Source organism: Urocitellus parryii, chromosome 9, assembly GCF_045843805.1.
Source record: "Urocitellus parryii isolate mUroPar1 chromosome 9, mUroPar1.hap1, whole genome shotgun sequence".
Taxonomy (NCBI): Eukaryota; Metazoa; Chordata; class Mammalia; order Rodentia; family Sciuridae; genus Urocitellus; species Urocitellus parryii.
The window spans coordinates 32,176,520-32,197,545 of record NC_135539.1 but is presented as its reverse complement, the minus strand read 5'-3'; the positions used below and the strand labels follow the sequence as shown (position 1 = coordinate 32,197,545).

The following is a 21,026-nucleotide window of genomic DNA, read 5'->3' as shown; positions in this document are numbered from 1 at the left end:
TAAGAGTTTGGGTCCCCACGTTGAGGTGTCTGTCGCAAGGCCCTGCAGTAATGGGCAAAGAGGCATTCATACCCCTTTTGCTGCTTTCCTCAGGCAGATAGGGTCCCCAGCAACACCCAACCCACACCCCACCCTGAGCAGCATGCTTCCCTCCACAGTCTTTCAGGCGCCTCCTACAGGAGCTCTGCAGAAGCTTGCCGACCTTCCTCATCAGACTTGCAGCCTATTTCAGAGAGCACAAGTATTGGCTTTAAAATAACAGGTGTGGAGCTAGGCACAGTGGCACACACTTATAATCAAGTTACTTAGGAGGCTGAGACAGACTTGAGAGTTCAAGGCCAGCGCAGCTGTTCGGTGGGGGCAGGAGGCAGAGGACAGGTTCAGAGGCTGGGGCTGAGTGGTAGAGTGCTTTCCCAGCATGTGTGAGGCCCTGGCTCCAACCCCAACAGCTTGTGTATAATGGAAGTGACACAGGTTCCAAAGTGCTTCCCCTAAAGGAAAAGGCACTACATGGGCACTGACAGGGTAGGGTTGGGTTCCTCCAAGCCTGGCAGGTAGCAGGCCCAGTCCAGAAAGGAGGGTGACCCTGGACCCCGCTCTGTGCTACACATCACCAGTGGTCACTAGGACCCTGACAGACTCGCTGGGCCTTCCTATGCCAAGCCCTGCTGGGTACTGAGGGGACAATGAGGGCAGAGTTGGTATTGTGAAGCTCACAGTCTGGTGGGGAAGGCAGATAACCCAGTGCCCAGGAGAGTTCAGGAAAAGGAGACTGAGGGAAGGTGCCAGCCAAGGCATAGCATGAACCAAGGGCTGGTGAGCAAAAGTGGGGGCCTTCAGGGAACTGAAGGATGAGGTGAGGCCAGGAAGGCTCACCAGCTCCTGGCAGCTCTTGGGACCACACAGGCCACAGCTAGCTTTGCATTCCAAAGACTAGACCAGAGGCCCAAGAGGAGGCTGCGGCAGTATTTATGTGTGAATGTCACAGTGGGGCAGGGGAAATGGGGCTGGCAGCTAGGATATCTACCTGGCTTAGGTGACTAGGTAAAAGACTAGGTGACTTAGTAGTACAAGAGTTGGAGGAGTCCAACAGACACAAAACACTGTGTCCCCATCTTGGGAAGGACCTGTTCTGCCCATTTTAAAGAGGAAAATGGGGTTGGGGGGTATAGCTCAGTAACATGGCCTACCATGCTTTAGGTCCCAGCACTGCCAAAACACATACCAGAGAAAGATGTTACAAACTCCCACAGGCAGAAAGTGGCACAGCCAGGATTCAAACACAAGTCTGACTTCCAAACCCCAACTATAGGGGTGTCTGCTAAGAGGGTCTCTGGTAAAACCACAGAGAAATGCTTCCAGTCCAAGGAGCTTTAGTCCACACATCGCCCAGGTATCCAGGCAAGACTGTAAACCTATACTCCTGGACCTGTAGACACCAGGAAGTCCTTGCCTTGAGCACCAGAGGATTCTTACAAAGCCCTGACTCTTCACCAGCCATTTACAGACCTCCTCCGGCTTTCAGCACCCACCTCATTGCTGCCCAGTTTCAGAGCCGGCAATGGGAACCTGGCCAAACAGCTACCACCTTCTTCCATCTTGTCAGAGAACTTCATTTCATGGCTACAGACGAGCCTGGGAAACTGGTACATGATCTCCAGGCAGCAGGAAGACATTGCCCCTTGAGGAATTCCTGCTCCTCAGGGGCCAGGATTTGCAGGACACTAGGGCAAAATGCAGATGCTGGCACTGTGGAATCTCTCCATCAGTTCCCAAGGCATGTTGTAAGAAGTTCCTGGGAGTCAGGAGCTCAATACCATTTCTGCTACTAAATCATTTTGCCTGATCTCGGGCAAACCACACCATTCCCACCCACACCCCTCCCTGCGTGGCACCCCACGACATCAACAGACCCACTAATCTTTCAGGACCAAACACAAAGGTAAAGAATGCTTCAGATGGGTGCTGAGGCAGGACAGGTGCTGTGCAGTTACCTTTCACTAGACGTGAATCTGTAGCACAACCCATTGCTAATGTTTCCCCACTGACAGTCCCCACCATAAAATACGGTAAAAGCTAAATGTGATGATAGCCCTCAGCTTTTGGGAAGCTTCTTCCAGCACAGAATTAGGCTGTTACCATCAGGGGGCACCTGGAGAAGGTGGCCTATGCTGTTCCAGCCTGCTGTGGGACCAGGAATAATCCCTGCATATTGCACATGCTACCCAACAGAAGGTTTGCTACGTGCCCTGCCTGAGTGCCACCATAAGTAAAAATGGCTTGGGCACAGGAGCCAAAAGACAGATTGCAAAACAAAGCTTACGATAATGTCAAGTTTAATCTGCCAAATATACAAGTTGAATTTGTGGAGCATGTTTTGCCTGGGTGCTGCACAGTAAACAGAGGTTTTCTTGAAATGATCAATGGGTAGGGTTAAAAATGGGCACTAGCCCTGGCCAGATGGGTGGGAATGAGACAGGGAAGGGCAGAGAGGAGAGGCCTCAGTCAGAGGGGACTGGCCAGGGACCAGACATGACCCTCAGGGACCCAGGAGCACGGGCTCCTGGATAAGAGCCTCTCTTAGTGAGCACCCAGGCAACACAGACTGGGGCTAGTTGTCACAAACTTATCAGCAGCTGCCCCTGGCACGACCACCCACTAACGTGCAATCTACTGAACAAATGGAAGCTCTTCTTACCCCACCTCCCTGGCGCCCCCCACCCCCCCAACCAGGGTTCTGAATTCTAAAAAACAGCAAAAACATTCAAATGGTTACATATGAAATGCTGTCCTGCATCTTTCTGTCTCAAAGATAGCAGCTGCCCCCTCCCCCCAGCCCCCCACACCCCCCCAAACGATTTCTGTGCCAAGATGAAGAGGAGGCCCCAGGCCGTGGGGGGCTCCTGGTCGTGAGGGGCTGCTGCAGCGGCACCAGGGCGCAGGGCAGGTGGCACGGGAGGGGTCCTGGCGGCACGGCCCAGCCCCTGGCCTCTCCTCCACAGCCGTGCTTACTTATTCAGTGAGAGCGACTGCATCCGTTTTCCTGACAAAGTCGCATCGTCTTTTGCTGAGGAGTGGGAGGGGAGGGCAGGAGTTAGAACAAAACAAATCCATCCCTTACAACCCCCAAAACTTCATGTCTGAGAGGCTTCAAAAACCACTGTACATAGATAGGAGTAAGGCAGAGAGACCAGAGAAGGGCCTAGGTGGACAACCCCTGCAGGAGAAGTCTGCTGAAGTTCCAAGACCCAGGCACCTAGACATTCCTCAAGTAGTGAGTGACTGCTGTCACTGTATCAAAAGCTGCCCTATCCATAAAGACCCACTAATATGCAATCGAGTGGGTTCTGGAAACTCCTCCCTGCATCCTGGGGAGAACCCCATAATTCCAACCTTTCTCCATGGGTTCTAATGTTAAAATCTCAAGTCAGTAACACCATTCACATAGTTACACATGAAGTCCTTTCCTGTTTAGTTTGTCAAGCAAGCTGAGTCTGGATAATCAGATCTCCAGTGTGGGTGACAATGCTCCTGAGCAACTGATTTCTCATTTCCACTCTCAGTTTCCTCATAATTTGGCAAAGAGGCAGGACAACAGGATCTCTAAGGGCTTTCAGGGCCCCAGAAGAGATGGTTAAAAAGTAGAATGTAGGGGGCTGGAGATATAGCTCATTTGGTAGAGTGCTTGCCTTGCATGAACAAGGCCCTGGGTTCAAACCCCAGCACCACAAAAAAGTAGAAAAAGTAGGCTGGGGCTCAGTGATAGAACGCTTGCCTCACATGTTTGAGGTACTGGGTTCAATTCTCAGCACTGCATATAAATAAGTGAATAAAATAAAGGTTCATCAACTAAAAAAGTAAATATTAAAAAAAAAAAAAGACTGTAGCCAGGTTTGGTGGCACAGGCCTATAATCCCAGTGACTTGGGAGGCAGAGGCAGGAGGATTGCAAATTTGAGGACAGCCTCAGCAACTTAGTGAGGCTCTGTCAAAAAATAAATAAATAAATAAATAAAATGTTTATAAACCAACCAAGCCCCCATAGCCACCCTGACCTCCCTCTGGTAGGGCATGAGGAAGAGAGGCACCTGGGCTGGAATTCACCACCTCCCAAGCCCAGTGGATGGATGATAGTGACTCCAGGCAGTTCTGGCTTCACAAGGCCCCAAAGACCTTAGCAAGACCTTTCAGCTTCAAAGGTCTGACCTGGCACTCTAAGACCTCCTGCCATCGGTGAGGCGACTGCTCTCAGTGCTCTGCTGAGACTCCACAATGCTGCTGGACCCTCCAGCACCCTGAGGGGTGGTGAGCAGGGGCCTCCCTCTCTACTTGTACATGCAGAGTAAGTCTCTACTAGATAAGCTGGTCAGGCAGTTATCAGTCTGCTGAGAGCCATTAGCCAAGTAGGTATGACAATTTCCTTGCCAGCGTACCCCATGTTGCTTAGAGGAAGGACTCGTGGAAATGGACCTGCCTTGGACATTCGCAGTGACATTGCATTGCATGTATGTTTGAGAAAGGTGACCCTGCTCAAGGACCAGGGTGGATCCGGGCGGATCCAGGTTTAGGGTGTATCCTGCAGGTTTTAGGGAGCATCCTGCTCCTTGGGTTTAGGGCGTTCCTGGTTTAGGACAATCTGGGTTTAGGGCGGTTCCAGGTTTAAGGTTATTCCTGCTGGGAATAGGGCGCATCCTGCTGCCTGAGTTCCCCTTCAGTTCTGGGATTCAAAGCCTGGTGGAGTATGTGAATTTTGCGGGCAGAACTTGGATTTCCTCAGAACGTGTTTGTAGAGGCCGGTGTGAGTTCGGGAATAAAGAATTGCTGTTTGAATCTACAAGGTGTGTGGTGGCTCATGATTCTGTGCCCAGCCAGACTGCGGCATCAGTCCTCACCCACTCTGACCTCATGGACAAGGACAAAAGTAAAAGGTTTGGTGGCTTGCCCAGACAGGCAGGTAACCATCCCTGGGACTTACCTTTCCTCTCCTCTTCTTTCTTCCTCGCTGCCTCTTCCCGCTGTTTCCGGATGATGGCCAGCCGGGCAAGGTCAGCCTTGGCCTGCTCTGTCTTCCCAGCTAAATGCATTTTCATGTAGCGTTCTTTTGCTTTCTGCTTCTCTATTTCCTCTCTGTTTGGATAAAATGGTGTCTCAGGGGACATCTTCCCCACACCGTTAGCTGAACTGGATGTAGGAGCCAGAATGAAGGCTAAGCACTCAGGACTAGGGCCCAGGTAGAAGAGGGTGCTCCAGCTAAGGGAGGGGCCTTGGCTCTGTGATCCCTGTCTGATGGACACTCAGCAAATAAGCAAGCAGAAGGAATGAGCTCAGATGGCAAACCCTGTGAGAAAGCCTTGGCATGAGAGGGGACAATGTCTGGCTGCAGCAACACAGGAAGATGCCTGATGGCTTCATGACTAGTCTGGTGGGCACAGTGAAAAAAGCTAACCCAAACCAAATGAACTGCATGTTCTAGAGAAAATGACCTGGATCAAGGAACTGAAAATCACATTTTATAAGAAACAGGAGTATTTTCTTCCCAAGCCAAAGACTCTGAACTTGAGGAGATGCCCTTCAGGGTATGCAATCACAGGGTACCATTTGCACTCATCTGGAGAAGCCAAGTGTTGAAGGAGGGGAGAGCTTGTTTGGCAGGAGAGGAGGGGAGAGAGTTGGCCTCTTAGAGGCCCTCACAGTCCACAAGGCTGGGGAGTACTGAGAAACAAGGCACGAAACCCAGTGAGAGAAGATGGGTGAGTAACAACCATGAGGAGTGGGATGAGAAGGCTCACCCGGAAAACTGGACAAAACAGTCTGCTACAGAACTGAGGAGATAACCCAACCCAAAAGGCAGGAGCAGCAAGGGCAGTGACTTGTGAAAGGGTGCTCTGTGGTGAAGTGGCAGAATGTGCCACTAAAGGGCACTAAAGCCCTTCTTCTCTGGGAAGACCAGCACCAGCTCAGTGGTGCAAATGGCTTTCTGGTGAAGCTACTGGAGGGGTAGGGAGATGAGGAGAGTCCTTCGTGGCCTCCAACCACATCTCAAGTTCATGGGACTTCCCTGCAGAGTTTTCATAGACATGTTCCTAGGCATCCTGGGTACGCACAGGATAATGAACTGAAATCCTAGCAACTTGATAAGGAGAAACTAGGGCTGCTTTTCTCAGTAGACTTCCATTTCTTAAAGGCTCTGGTGGCCATCAAAAGTCAGGGCACTGGGGTTGGGGATGCAGGTCAGTGGCAGAACAGCAATACAAGATTCCCAGCACTACATATCAGAAAGGAAAACAAAACAAAAACAAACAAACAAACAAAAAAACTCCACTTCTTATCAAGGACTTACGTTAGTACTAGATCTCAACTTTTAACACAACTCATAAGGAAGGCTGCTTCATTTTCACATGGGACTCGGAAATACCCAGAGCAGCTGGCTCAGCTGAGCAACACTTCCCTGCACTAGGCTGTGCTGCCTTCTAGCTAGCTCAGATCCCCCAGACCCCATGGCCACAATACCATGGATGGATGTAAACAAAACAGTAAGATGTAGCCAGAGACTAGAGGGTATCCCTTTTGTCCTTGGGCCATTACTTCAAATGCAATGTTCAGGTTGGAATCTGCTGTCTATTTCCCTTGACATGTCTCTATAGATAAACAAAAATGTGTTTATATATAATTTTTTTTTGAGAAGCTATTGTAGAGCCTTTGGTGGATGAAATGAAGCAGAAATAAACAAACAACATGGCTGGAGCACCCCCATACCCCAACTACCGAGCACCTCAGCAACCCCCCATCCCAGCCTGTGTGCTGTCACAAGACTTCCCAGCAGACATTACCGTTCTCTCCTTGAAAGCTCTTTTGGCCCATCCAGATCCAGTTGCGTGACCTTTTTCGTTGTCTGGGCCACCCGGTTGGGGTTCTCAATGTCGATAAGCCCTTCTACACCTTTGCGCTTTTGCTAGGACAAGGCAAGAAGCTGGTTGTTGGAGAAGTTGGGGTCCTGCAGAGCCCCTGAAAGTCATTCCCACCATCTCCTAAGAGCCCATCTGGATGGGGACAAACTCCTGCTCCACCGTCAGCCTGCAGGATGCTTGGCCCAAGTCTCAAGTGGGGGCAGCACACAGGCATATCTTCACTAGCCTTGGAGGGGCAAGGAAAATGAGCATGTGCAACAAGGGCCCAATCTATGCCAACTCTAGCAACTGGGGGCTATAATCTGTTTCAGAGGCAACAGAATGAAATCTCAGGGTTAAATAACTTGCTCATGGTCAACCAAGAAGTAGACAGTAGCTCTCAACACAGAACATTACTTCCCCACTTCCTCCAGAAGCAATTTTCCACAGAATCTCAGGCCTGATTCTTCCTCCAACATATGTTAGATCCTCAGGCAGGGTGAACCACAGATATGTGTTCTCAGGACTCACTCCAATGCTTCCAATCATAGAAAATGAATGGGAAATGCAATTTGAGAATCAAAGTGATCATTGCATTGCAGAGTTTATGGATTTGAAAGCTGGCTCAAGAACTTAAAGCCTGTACTTCCCACCACCCCTGGGGTAGTTCAGGAAGAAACAAGAACAGTCTCCAGCAGGTTTGGTCAGTTTCAAGGTTTGACATCCTATCTTTTCTTATGTTATATTCGTGTTTAAATTGCCACAACAAAGTTCACCATTCTGTATAATTAATATGTGCAAACAAACAAACAAACAAAATCCTATCTTTCCTCCTTAAATGACCAGGGATACAGTTCCGAATACCAATCAATTTGACCACTCTACTGAGCTCCACATACCTATACCCAATCTACACCTCCATTCAGACACCTGACACTAGAATGTACCTAAGACAGAACTTGAGAATCACTCCTCACCTAACCTGTTCCTTCTGTCAATCTTAAGCATACCTTTGATTTCTCGTTCCTTCAGCAACCCCTAAGTATGGCCTGAATATGTCCACTCTTATCCACTGCTACTGCCACCACCCCAGCACAAACCACAATTTATAGACACACGCCGCCATCTCCCTGCCTCCACCCTTAATATCCTACAATTCACTGTGCACAAAGAGGCCCAAACCATCTTTTACAAACAAACCTGGTCAGTTCTCCCAATCAAGGACTCTACCAGCTGCCCATTTCCCATCGTAATAAAACCCAACCCCCTTCAACAGCTACACAGGTGCTGTCCTTGCCAACCTCTCCTCATTCACCCCAAACCACTCTACTCCTTATCCCAAAATGCAAAGCCTTACAGGCCCTTCCTGTTCCTTGAACTTGCCATGCTTGTTCCCACCCCAGGGCCTTTACATCTGCTAATCTGGTTGGTTGGTTAGTTGGTTGTTTGTTTGTATGTATTAGGGATTGAACTCAACCACTGAGCCACATCCCCAGCCCTATTTTGTATTTTTTATTTAGAGACAGGTCTCACTGAGTTGCTTAGGGCCTCGATTTTGCTGAGGTTGGGTCTAAACTTGCAATCCTCCTATCTCAGCCTCCCAAGCTGCTGGGATTATGGGAATGTGCCACTGTACCTGACTACACACCAGTTTTGACATGGCTGGCTCCATGTTGTTCTCATCTCAGTCTCCAAGTTACCTCATCACTATAACACTATTCTATGTATCTTTCGTCACAGTGTTTTATTCATAACTCTTATCGATACTTGAATTAATATTGTCCATTTTTCATTTCTTTATTGTATCTCTCCATTAGAATATAAATCCTTGGAACTGGGCGCAGTGGCACATGCCTATAATCCCAGTACCTTGGGAAGCTGAAGCAAGAGGACTGCAAGTTCCAAGACAAGCCTCAACAACTTAATGAGGCCCAATTTGGCTCAGTGATTAAGCACCCCTGGGTTCAATCCCTGATCCAAAAAAAGAAAGAAAATGTAAATCTTTGCTAGGCAAGGTGTACATGCCTGTGATATCAGCTACTTGAGAGACTGAGGCAAGTTATGGTCAACCTTAGCAACTTAGTGAGACCATCTCAAAATAAAATGTTAAAAGAGCTGAGGATGTAGCTCAGTGATAGAGTGACCCTGGGTTCAATCCCCAGTACCCCACCCTACCACACAAAAGAAATGAAACTCTTAAGAGCAAGAACTTTATCTGCATCTACTATGAGGACTGAATAGTTCTCAAAATATGTCTATTGAATGAGCCCAGACTCAGTACCTGGTAGTCGTCATCTTCATCCTCACTCTCATCTGAGTCTAGAGATTTCTTCTCCTTTTTGGGGTCACCTGCAGCCCCATCACCACCTTCTTCTTGTTCCTCTTCTTCCTGTTCAGAAATGGACAACCTGCAGAATCAAAAATGCAAAACAAACCCCCAAGACTGTGACCCCCTACCACATGACAGTGAACTTTGACATTAAACCTCTGGAAGGCTGTGACCAAGCATGACAAGGAAACTATTCTGTGGTCCTGGCCCAGAATAGGGGACTTGGGTCAGACAGGTAGCTTGTCTATTCATCATTATGGCCTGGAGGCCAGTCCCACAATCCAGTGAGCCCCCTGAACATCTGCAAAAGGCCCTGCTCCTTGCAGCCACCTTGGACAGCCTGGCAAGAAGTTAATCACTCAAGTCATAAAACCCCAGCTATGGGGTTGAAAACCAACTTCCCACCTGTTGCACATACTGCCAAATTGTACTGGCTTTCCTGGGCAAGTACTCCCTTCACTCCTAATTGGTCCTGCCCATGTACCACCCTGCTGCACTAGCTTCCCTAGATCACACCTTAGCACGTGGCCTTCTTCCACATTTCTTGCCTTCCCATCCAAAAAAAAAAAAAGATAAAAACCTTATATCCTTCTACTCATAGCACTTCCTCACACCTTCTTCAAGGTCCTTCTCAGCTTCCAACTCTACAATGAGGCTCACCCAGACCTCTCCACCTAGAGGTGTTCTCTGCTTTCTTGCGGGTTCTGGAGGCCTGACTATGCTCTCTTGGGCTCTGAATTCAAGCACAGATCTATGGTGTGGTAGGGGACGTGGACACCAACAATAGCCTGGACAAAGTACTGCAGGACAAGAGGGGATAGATAGTATGGACTGGAGGGCATGTGGGTAGCACCAGCAAGATCACAGAGATGGTGATGTTGAACAGAGCTGGGAGCAAAGAGCACACTGGGGATGTGGAAAGGTAGGGCAGCATGCTGTGTGGAGTATGGCAAGGAGTCCCACAGGATGCATCAGAGAAATGGTGGGCTGTAAGGGAACTCAAGCTTCAGAAGGACAGTAGAGAGTCCCCAGAAGAAGGCAGGCACACTAAGCAAGTACTGCCAAGTGGATCAAGCTCTTTCTAATAGAGCCAGTCACGGGATGGTCTCCCTCTAATATGGCTGGTTACCAGAATTCACATCTGCTGTCCACTACCTTCCCCACCCCCACATTGGCTTACCCTTAGTCCTCACCTGGCTTCTATGGGAGCCAAAGAGGCCAGGCACCACCCTGAACCACTGGAGTGGCTGGACAGACTATATGTACTCACCCTGGCCTTCTGCTTTTCAGCCTGGAGCTGGGCGTCGATCTCCTCAGGGCTTGTATACTGCCTTGCCCGGCCTTTGTGGCCTCCCTTTCTCCCTGAACAAGGAGCAGTTTAGGAAGGTAAGAGAAAGTAGCTGTCCTGATTACCTTAACGCCCCCCCCAAAGGGTTGTGTCCTACTTGAAGCACTCCCATTAGAGGCTACAGCTAAGCACCAACCAAACCTGTACCTCCCTCACCCTCATGTGTTCAAAGGGACACAAGAAGCAACTCATGACCAGTAGATGCAAACTGTGTGATGAATGCAAGATCCCATAAATAAATCTTGAGGAGGACATGTGCATGGCACAGAATAAATAACTAAATCCCCTGGTCCCTTAGAATTAAAACACAGTAGACTTAGATGCAGGCATAAAAACATGTAATATTTATACCTCTGCTGTCACTAAGGGACTTTTTACTTGCAATGTTGTCACAGCCATGGGCTCATTTGGTCCTCAGAACAAACCTGTGGCTCAAGAGGCATTGCTGGTTTCATTTTGTAGACAAGGAGACTTAAGATCAAAGCAGAATGTGACGAGTAAGAACTTTGGAGTCCAAAACCTGGGTTCCAATGCCAGGGCTACCACTTCCCTAGATTGTGACTTTGGGAAGGTATTTAACCTCCTGAGTAGCAGTTTCCTCACTTGAGCCCCTACTTCATAGGGCTGCCATGAAAATGGATTAACTAACATATGCAAAGCTGGCAGAAGGTGCTTGGCACTGGATAAGCACTACAAATGTTTGCTAAGATTGTTATTTTTCTTTTCTTTTAGCTTTATTTTATTCACTTATTTTTATGTGGTGTGAGGATTGAACCCAGGGCCTCACACGTGCTAGGCAAGCATTCTACCACTGAGTCACAACTGCAGCCTTGATTATTACTTTTCTAATACAGCATTTGATGGGAAAACAATAACCAAAATTTAAAAACATTTAAAAAAAACAAAACCCCCACTTTACGGCAAATTCAGAAGAGAAAAAAAAAATTTCATACTGGTTCAGTATAAAGAGACTACTTAAGGAGAAATGACCCCAAAACCTGTCAGCAAAAACTCCAGTTGGAGCCAGGCACGGTGGCACACACCTGTAATCCCAGTGGATCGGGAGGCTGAGGCAGGAGCATCAAAGGTTCAAAGCCAGCCTCAGCCATGGTGAGGAACTAAGCAACTCAGTGAGACCCATTCTCTAAATAAAATACCAAATAAGGCTGGGGATGTGGCTTAGTAGTTGAGTGCCCCTGAGTTCAATCCCAGATATGCAACTCCCCACGCCCCCAAAAAAAACTCTTACTTGAAATTCACCTGGCAAAATTAAAGGGGAAAATAAAACTAACTATAATCTGAGAGTTAAAAATGTGACTAGCAATGAAAGTTCACCTAAGAATGAGTTTTGTATCCTGACCCTCTAGAGCCAGAACACTAGACTGTGCCAAAACCATCTGCATTTTAAAGCAGGGCATCATTCCCTCTGTTGGTCCTAGAGGATGAAGAGGTGGGTGTAGCCTCCATCCCAAAACAGGATCTCTCCTAAAAGCTGAGACCCACCTGATTTCCAGAGGGTTCCTCATTGTGAGCAGAAAATTACTAATGAGCAGCCAGAGTTGCTCCAGACTCTTGAGACAGTAGCAGAGATACTGCCTCCTTTGATTTCCTAGACAGCAGCTGCAGAGCCATAATTGGGTTGCTATAGCCCACACCACCCATTTTTAATGACTACCTGGGTTCCCAGGAGTATCTAAGCTATATGCATGAAAGGCCTATTGTGAGACCAAGCTTGTTGTTAGAAAAAAAAAAAAGGCAAGATCCTTTCTTGCCCTCTTAATATTTCAGGCAATGGTAATAATTCAAAATTGGTTATTACAGGCTCTCATCCACTACACTTGGCTATGACATACTGACTTTGGCTTGCTCTACTGTAACTTTTATCAGAGGCACTTCAAGACTTTTTTTTTTTAATAAAAAGCACAATTGGGTCCTTTGCTCTTGGAGAATTTCATATTCTTAACATCTTCATGTTTTCTTGTGCTGTTTCAAGTAAATTAACTCAAGCAAGAAAAACTTGTCAGCCTGCAAAGTTTTTCACAAAAGACCAAGTGAGTTAGCCATGAATTCATATTTAAAATGTTCTAGTTGTATCCTCCAACCCTGGAACCAGAAAGTCTCATTCGGTATTCCCATTGTCTTTTACAGATGAAAAGTGTAGGGAACCTAAGAGACTTGGCTCTCCCAGTGTCACAATAAATCAGCAAAGAACTACGTTTAAATAGATTCAGCTCTGTAAAGCATGAATGTAGAGTCGGAAAATAATTTAGGTTTGAAAAATTCCAGGCAGATGTTCCTGTGGGCTGAGTGCATTAACCAGCATAACATGTAAGGTACCAATATTAACTGAACATCTGTTCTTTGCCAGGAGCTAGGCAGACACTTTGTCATTTTAGTCAGGCATTCAGTCATAGCCAACTCGCCAAGCTAACAATTATCACTCTGGTATTCTAGAGGAAGGGGAAAAAAGGTGGAAAGTTAAATAAGTTCAAGGCCACAGAATTGGACTATGGTATAGCGGAGATTCAAAAGAAAGACCATCGGTTCTGAAAGGGAAAAAGGATGGAAGATGGCCTACAACGTACTGGGAAGCCATAAACCTTCAAGAGCAAGCCAAACTCTGCAGCAAACAGTGATTGCTAATGCCTACTGTGCACTTAACGACTGCTCGGCACTGTATTGAGCACTCTACGTGGATTACCTAGTTTAAGTCTCTCATCAGTACTATGAGGTAGATGCAATAGTAATTTCTCGTTTGCAGATGAAAAAATTGAGACACAAAGAAGTTACACGACTGGGTCAAAGGCACACGCTCAGCTGCTACCGAATGCGGGCATGAAAGCCCAGTCTGCCAGGCTCCACAGCATCACGTTAGGTCTTACTAGGCAGGCCTGGCTGAGCCGGAGCCTGAAAAGGCCCACACTTTACGCGCGAGGCAGGCAGGCCCGGCACACACGCGGGACGCGGTGACTCAGTCTCCGGGCAGCCTGGCAGTGGGAAGAAACTCCAGACCACCAGGCTCGGAGAAGGGTGCCCGAGTCCGGCTTTCCGGGCCGGTGGGAACCAGGGCCTCTGAATCGCCTGAGACCCGGGAGGGAGTAGCTCTGGACCACCACGGTCCCCAGTTTCCCCACCGGGACAATCGGGCGTCGCGGGCAGGGCCTGGCTCTCAGCCGGCGCCGACGGCGTCCCTTTGCGCCCCTCTGCTAGAAGCCCGTGGCCTGAAGGGGCAGCGGGAGCCAGCCCCAGGACGCCCCGCCAGGACCGCGGGCCACGCGCGCCGTCCCCTCACCTCCTTTAGGCATCGCGGCTCCGGCGGCTGCGGCGGCGGCGCCTCGAACTGACACCGGAACCGGAAATACCTTGTGTTCGACTTCTTCCGCCCGGCCCAGTTCCCTCCACGCGCCGCCGCCGCCGCCGCAGTCGCCGCGAGGACCGGGACCTCACGGAGGCCGGCTCACGAAACCCGACTGTCTCGCGAGTCGCCTGAGTTTAGTTCCGCCTACGTACTGCCGGGCTACAGCGCCCCTACTCTCCCCGCCTGGGGAAACGCGTAGCTGTGCGGGCCACCTTCCGGGACGTGAAGGCAAGGGGCGACAGCGGCGCCGGAATTCTATACAGGCAGCGCTTTGGACACCTACAGTGACGTAATCTCCGCGCGAGGTGGGGCGGGGCTCCACGGGGGCCTCACCCTGAAAAGACCCCTGAGGGGCGGAAGCCGTCAATAGAGAAGCGGCGGCCCTAGGTGCCTTGGTTTCCGGTGAGTGTTTTTTCTGTTCTGAAGTATTGTACCTTGGCAACTACAGCCTGGGACGACAGCTGAGCTGGCCGGGAGGGCAATCTGAGCGTCTGGACCGAGAGGCCGGAGACGGCGCCTTTTTCGATCTGCCGAGGTCACGGTAGATATGAGGTCTTCTTTGCCTCTTGGCTTTTCACGCCGTTTTCTCTGTCGGAGCTGTTTTCTAAGTACTGCTTGTTTTTCTGTGCCGTTAAGATCCCGTCCTCTTTGTGAGCCTTCCCTACTTTCTGGCTGTAATGTCTTCACTCCCCCTCGCCTCTTTTCCAGCCTTTGTATACCGCCCACCATCTCTTTTCTCTTGGTCTGCTTACCCCCCTAGAGCCCTCCTTTGAATCCCAGATTGGGCCAGGGCCCTCGAATTTCTCTGGATCAGAGAAAAGTGATGCTCTTGCTACCGACTCTGCGCCGTGGGGCAGGGATCAGATTCCATCCATCTCTATCTTCTGTGCAGGACCACCGATTTAGGAATCAGGAGCCCCTATTCAGAGTCAGACTTTGACAATTTCCAGTTGTGCAACTCTGAGGCTACCTCTTAGTTTGATTCCTCGTCTGTAAGTTTATGGAGAGATTATGAAAAGAGGTGCTCAGGAGTAGGGGTGAGACCTTATAAAGGGATCACAAAGTGAGACGGACTCAATGAGTTTGGGAGAGATGAGTCTCCTATGCTTAAAGGTAAGAGATAACCTGAGCTCTCCTTGCCAGCTAGGAAATGCTATGTAGTCTGAAAAACATGCTTTGCTCTTTAGATTTGGACTTGCCTATTGTACGGACTTTACCTGACTTTATAGAACACGTTCCTTGGATCTGAACGTGACTTTGGCAATCAGCTAATCTACTCCCTAATTTTACAGATAAGACTAAAGACCAAAGAGGGAAAGTGATCTCTCCAAAGTCACAAAATAATTGGTAGCGCTAAATAAGAATCTAAGCCTGTAACTGCAGAGACCGAAGAGCTTTCTATTACACTCCTGGGAAAGAGATCCTAAGGTACTGTGGCTTTATAGCCATCTTTTCCCTTTTAAACACTCATCCATTTTCCTCCCTCAGTTGTAGCCCTCACACTGTATTGTAATTGCCTTTTCACTTGTCTTTGTCTCTACGATAAGGTCACCTTCTAAGAGGCAGGGGCTGTGTTTTAATTGCTTATTCTGTATTCCCAATAACCAGTACAAGCCCAGGATGTAGTTGATGTTAGTTAATAACAACACAGTCTGTTAAGCACATTACATACCAGGCATGTTACATTATAACATGAATTATAATAATTCACAATGACTCCATTTTACAGATAAAGAAACCAAGATTTAGGGAGGTTAAGTAGCTTTCTAAAAATCACAATGAATAAGTAAAAGAACCAAGATTTGAACCCAGGCAGTCTGGATGTTGAGCCGCCGCCCCCCCCCCCCCCATAGTTACTACCCTGGGCCACTTCAAGGAAGTGAATGTGTACCAAAACAGTGGCTGGCAAAGGCCTTAGGTAATCTGAGACTCAGAAACCAATGTATTTAATTTTCCCCCTCCAGATCTTTGTACATTATCTTGTGGGAGGAAAATGCCTAAAGTCAAAAGAAGCAGGAAAGCTCCCCCAGATGGCTGGGAGTTGATTGAGCCAACACTGGATGAATTAGATCAAAAGATGAGAGAAGGTGAGTTGGGTGCTTCTGTGGTGGGCTGACAGAAGGTTGTGGGCTTAGGTACCTCTGGGGCCAAGCACAAATTCAGTATAACAACATAACATTGGCATGCTTTGTGTATTAACTCAGAATGCTGAAAGTGCTGGAAATAACATTGATGAAATTGTCCTCGAAAAAGTTGTTTTAACCAATGTGAATACAAAGCTTGAGGGAATATAGGTCAAATAATCTACCTATTTACTATTTTGGTTGTGTATTTAAAATCATATAAAGTATAGTTACTTGAAAATGCTACTCTTTAGGAAACATCTTTACTCACTTTCTTATGACCTGGGTCTTTGACACTATTTTCTTCATCAGTCTTTCCGTCATCTAGGAGTTTCCTAGACTGCACCATTGTTCTTCCCTCTGTGTGATCTTGCACTTTGTGAACCCATGTAATATGCTATCTTTGAAGTTTTTATCTGAAGCCACAAGTCTAGATTACCATTTAAAGCAACTGTTTTTGTGGTGCTGAGATGACATCTAGGATTTTATACATACTACAGAAGTGCTCTACCACTGTCCCCAACCCCTAAAGCAACCTTTTAAAATGCTTGTTTGAAACAAATCAAACCACTGTTATTATGAGGTCATACCTCCAGCAATCATTATTAAACCAATGTTAAAATACTTTGCTTCCTGTTTTCACAACTAATGGTGTTAGGTAACTTCTATTAAGCCCCCAGAACTTGCTGTAGTCAAGGTCATTATGGACTGAGAGATTTCTTCTCTGAACAGCTCTATGTCAAGTAAGATAAGGGAAATGGGAGTGAGCTGGAATTTAAAAAACAAAAACAAAAAACTACTCCTCTTTTAGGGAGTGATTTTTTTTTTCTTTCTTTTTTTTGGTGGTACAGGGATTGAACCCAACCCAGGGTTGACTTTGAGAGGGTCAATTTACCTTGTATTTAGATGTGGATTTTTAAAAAATTTTTTTCTTTTTTTAGTTGTATTTGGACACAATACCTTTTTATTTATTTTATGTGGTGCTGAGGATTGAACATAGTGTCTCACATGTGCTAAGTGAGTGCTCTACCACTGAGCCACAGCCCCTACTTTTTTTTTTTTTAAATCTCCAAAACAAAGTAGTCCTTCTTCTGGAATTTATTTAAACTCAAGGGTGCTTAACCGCTGAGTCATATTCCCAGCTCTTTATTTTAGACAGGGTCTCTTGGGGCTGGGGATGTGGCTCAAGCGGTAGCGCGCTCGCCTGGCATGCGTGCGGCCCGGGTTCGATCCTCAGCACCACATACAAAGATGTTGTGTCCGACGAGAACTAAAAAATAAATATTAAAATTCTCAAAAAAAAAAAAAAAAGACAGGGTCTCACTAAGTTGCTGAAGCTGGCTTTGAACTTGTGATCATCCTGCTTCAGCCTCCATAGCTGCTGGGATTACAGGCATGCACCACCTAGCTGGCTCTCTCATTTCTATTTGTTACAGTCTTTCAGCATTTCTTGGCCCTCTCATTGTTGATAAACACATAGGCTTCAGACCTAGTTCATATTATTCTTATTTCCACTGTAACAAAAATCCAAGTGTGTGTGTGTGTGTGTGTGTGGGAGGGATATATATATATTTAAAAGACTAAATTTTTTCAAAAATATATTCAACTTTTTCTTTTTAAATTACTTTATTAATATAAATCACATACTATAAATTGACCCTTTTAAAGTGTATGTTCAGAGACCTGTGCAGCCATCACCACCCTCAGTTCTACCTTTGTATGAATAGACTACACTTTGTTTATTCATTGCCAACACACACACACACACACACACACACCAGGGATTGAACCCTGGGGCGCTTAACCACTGAGCTGCCTCCCCAGCCCTTTTTTGTATTTTATGTAGAGACAGAGTCTCACTAAGTTGCTAAGGCTGGGTTTGAACCTGAGATCCTCCTGCCTCAGTCTCCTAAGCTGCTGGGATTACAGGTGTGTACCATCGCACCCAAGTGTTTATCCATTCTTGAGTCGATGGACATTTGGGTTGTTAGTACTTTTTTTGGCTTCTACAAATATTCTCATATTAGTCTGCACATACATGTATATTTTCAGTAATCTTTGGTGTGTATCTAAGAGTTTCTGGGTCATATGGTAACTCTTTAGGTTTGACTTCTTTTGTATTTTTGAGGGATTTAACTAACCCAGGGGTGCTTTACCACTAAGCTACATTCCCAGTATGCGCGCGCGCACACACGCGCGCACACACACACACACACACACACACACACACACACACCACCTTTTTTTGTAGTTGTAGATGGACAGCATACCTTCATTTCATTTGCTAATTTTTGTATGTGGTGCTAAGGCTCGAACCCAGTGCCTCACACATGCTAGGCAAGCACTCTGCCACTAAGCCACAGCCTCCACAGCCCTTTATTTAATCTTTTATTTGAGGCAGGGTCTTCATCAGTTGCTTGGCTGGCCTCAAATTTGTGATCCTCTTGTTTCAGCTTCCTGAGCTGCTAGGATTACAGATACGCACTATAATGTCCATATATATTTAACTTCTTGAGAAATTGTCAAATTGTTTTCCACAGTGGCTACACTATTGCCACCAGCAGGGTATGGAGCCTGATTTCTCCACATTGTCCCTAATACTTGTTAATGTCCTTCATTTTGATTATAGCCATTTTAGGGGGTATAAAGTAGTATTCATTTATTATATGTAGTTATTGGAAAACAAAACATCCTGTGTAGACTAATTCTGCTCCTCAAAACAAACATACTTTTTTTCTTCCCAGCTGAAACAGAACCTCATGAGGGAAAGAGAAAAGTGGAATCTCTGTGGCCCATCTTCAGGATCCACCACCAGAAAACCCGCTATATCTTTGATCTCTTTTATAAGCGGAAAGCCATAAGCAGAGGTAATTGGCTAAATTCTCTCTTGACCCTTTGAACTTTCAGAATTAAGTAATGATTCTCATGCTTGTAGCCTCAGCAAGCACCATGAGTTTTTGTTTTGTTTTGTTTTGTTTTAATCACTAAAAATGGGCAAATTTTTCTTTTTAATCAAGGGTGGAAGCAGGTTTGTTACACCATGGTCTGATATCCTTTCCCAATCTTTTGACAGAACTCTATGAATATTGTATTAAAGAAGGTTATGCAGACAAAAACTTGATTGCAAAGTGGAAAAAGCAGGGATATGAGAACTTGTGCTGTCTGCGGTGCATTCAGACTCGGGACACCAATTTTGGAACTAACTGCATTTGCCGGGTTCCTAAAAGCAAGCTGGAAGTGGTAATGCCTGATGATTGAATTTGACATTGTTTTCACTTCAAAACTCTGCTCTAATTGACTCCAGGGGGGCTTACAGCATTTGGTTTGGCTGGAAGGCAGTTTTGTCACTGGAATCCTGCTGGCCATCCCTCCCAGGAATGAGTTCCCTGTTCAGGGATGGGGCTTAGAAATCTTGTTAAGTCTGGAGCCAGTCTCAACTCCACTTTTGGGCAAGTAACAATCCCTTTCCTTATTTAGGAAGTGGTGGTGCAATACCTACCTCTGAGGTAGTGAGAAACAGTATTAGGAAAGGATGGCTGGTCAGTAGGAGTTCCTGTCCCTTTCCCTTCAATCCACTTTAATGTCACCACTTATTTCTTATCAGAACTTTCTGTTTGACAGCTAGGCAGGGCACCTCAGGAATGGTGCTGTGTGTGTAATAATAGGACCTGAGCCCCTCTTAAATGAAGCTGCAGAAAAAGGCAGGCATTAGATATTGGCACTTACTTACCAATTAAGTAGTCGTGTCCTGTAGCCCCTTGGCCAAGTTATTGGCTCAGCTAGAGGTCAGGCCAGATGGCCCAGCTTGTCCTTTTTTCCTCCTAGCTTCCCACAGGCGCCTTATTCCATGGTATCCTTTATGCTGCAGTGAGTTCCTAGAGCTTTGGCTCAGTACTGAGGGCTGTAACGCAGTGGCTAGCTCTGCCTGCACCATGTGGAAGCTCATGCATGGGCATACTCAGCAGTGGGAAGGGCTGGCTCTGGAGGGAAGGCTATGTTGTGGGCATGATGAGGGCAGGGGTGGCAGAGCAGCAGAAGTCTGTCTTCTGAGAGCCCCAGGATTCCACAGGGGTGTTGTGACAGAGGTACTGCGTCAACCTAGCAAAGGCTACCTTCAACTTGGCTGAGTTTCAGCAGAGGATTTTGTTTGCTTAGACTAAACTCTGTTCCTCAAAAAAAGAACTGGAAAAATAAAATTAACATAAACCACTGCTCTAGGGCCTTTAGTCTGCTGGGCAGACCCCAGCCAGCCACTGGGCATTTGGGATAAGACTCTGTTGTAAGCCACAGAAACTCAAGTGTATACCTTTCTGCCCCAGTGTCCTAGCAGAGAGGAGCCTTGAGACCCCTGGTATGAGCCCTCTGAGCAGTGGCACCTGCCTCAGCTCACTGGTAGAGTAATGAGACTCATCCACACAGATTTTTTTCCTTTTTGACAATTGTGTATGTTGAATTTATGTATTAAATGCACACAAATATAACTTCAGTGTGAAGAGTAGCATTTCCCATTTTCATGAGGGAACTGAAGTTCCTCTGTCCAGAACTAATCCAGCAAAGGTTTCTGAGATGTGTTCTGCAGGAAATACACTGTTGGCACCCTTCTTAGCCAGAGGGTCGGGGTATATGGGTGTGTGACCAGGTGCAGTAGCTTAGCTATGCTCTGTTGCAGGGCCGCATCATCGAGTGTACACACTGTGGCTGTCGGGGCTGCTCTGGCTGAGGCCATAGGCCTGGCCCCTCTCCACCCTGGACTTCGGACCTTGCAGGCTTCTGCATATCCTGCCACGGCTTCTTGGGAGCAGCTCTTGTCAGCAGTGCCTCAGGAGTGAGTTGGAGCACCTCTATAGGTGAAGGCTTTGGTTTTCACCAGATGTGATTTATAAAAATAAAACGTTGAAACCTCTTGGGCCTTATGTCCATTCTTTGATAGTAACAAACTGGAACCTGGTAGGAAAATGCCAGGCCCCAGGGAACCTCCGTAC

The 21,026-nt window shown here is 47.1% G+C and overlaps 2 protein-coding genes across 5 annotated transcripts; one reads left to right on the top strand and one right to left on the bottom strand.

Moving 5' to 3' along the window:
• Positions 1 to 2,319: 2,319 nt before the first annotated feature.
• Pdap1 (PDGFA associated protein 1) lies at positions 2,320 to 13,956 on the bottom strand. Its single transcript, XM_026404145.2, has 6 exons — positions 13,856 to 13,956; positions 10,486 to 10,577; positions 9,168 to 9,275; positions 6,830 to 6,951; positions 4,975 to 5,126; positions 2,320 to 3,067 (listed from the first exon to the last, which is right to left on the bottom strand). Exons 1-6 carry the CDS (start codon positions 13,866 to 13,868, stop codon positions 3,009 to 3,011), a joined length of 546 nt encoding a protein of 181 aa, XP_026259930.1. The 5' UTR covers positions 13,869 to 13,956; the 3' UTR covers positions 2,320 to 3,008.
• A 264-nt stretch (positions 13,957 to 14,220) lies between these two features.
• On the top strand, positions 14,221 to 20,947 carry Bud31 (BUD31 spliceosome associated protein). Of its 4 annotated transcripts, none has more exons than XM_026404146.2 (6): positions 14,221 to 14,323; positions 15,214 to 15,349; positions 15,886 to 16,008; positions 18,789 to 18,911; positions 19,118 to 19,284; positions 20,714 to 20,947. In XM_026404146.2, exons 3-6 carry the CDS (start codon positions 15,915 to 15,917, stop codon positions 20,762 to 20,764), a joined length of 435 nt encoding a protein of 144 aa, XP_026259931.1. In that variant the 5' UTR covers positions 14,221 to 14,323; positions 15,214 to 15,349; positions 15,886 to 15,914; the 3' UTR covers positions 20,765 to 20,947. The 4 variants fall into 4 exon arrangements, with proteins under 4 accessions (XP_026259931.1, XP_026259934.1, XP_026259932.1 ...); XM_026404147.2 differs by lacking the exon at positions 14,221 to 14,323 and adding an exon at positions 14,331 to 14,462; XM_026404148.2 differs by lacking the exon at positions 14,221 to 14,323 and adding an exon at positions 14,331 to 14,473.
• Positions 20,948 to 21,026: the final 79 nt, after the last annotated feature.

Bases quoted from the DNA above. Each gene is read 5' to 3' on its own strand.
- Pdap1 (XM_026404145.2), bottom strand. The intron at 6,952-9,167 runs GTACTGAGTCTG...GCCTTGTCCTAG, and splicing joins ATGAAGATGACGACTACCAG to CAAAAGCGCAAAGGTGTAGA. The intron at 5,127-6,829 runs GTAATGTCTGCT...TTATCCAAACAG, and splicing joins GAGCTTTCAAGGAGAGAACG to AGAGGAAATAGAGAAGCAGA.
- Bud31 (XM_026404146.2), top strand. From the start codon at position 15,915: ATGCCTAAAGTCAAAAGAAGCAGGAAAGCTCCCCCAGATGGCTGGGAG. The intron at 16,009-18,788 runs GTGAGTTGGGTG...TTTTCTTCCCAG, and splicing joins AGATCAAAAGATGAGAGAAG to CTGAAACAGAACCTCATGAG. The intron at 19,285-20,713 runs GTAATGCCTGAT...GCTCTGTTGCAG, and splicing joins CTAAAAGCAAGCTGGAAGTG to GGCCGCATCATCGAGTGTAC.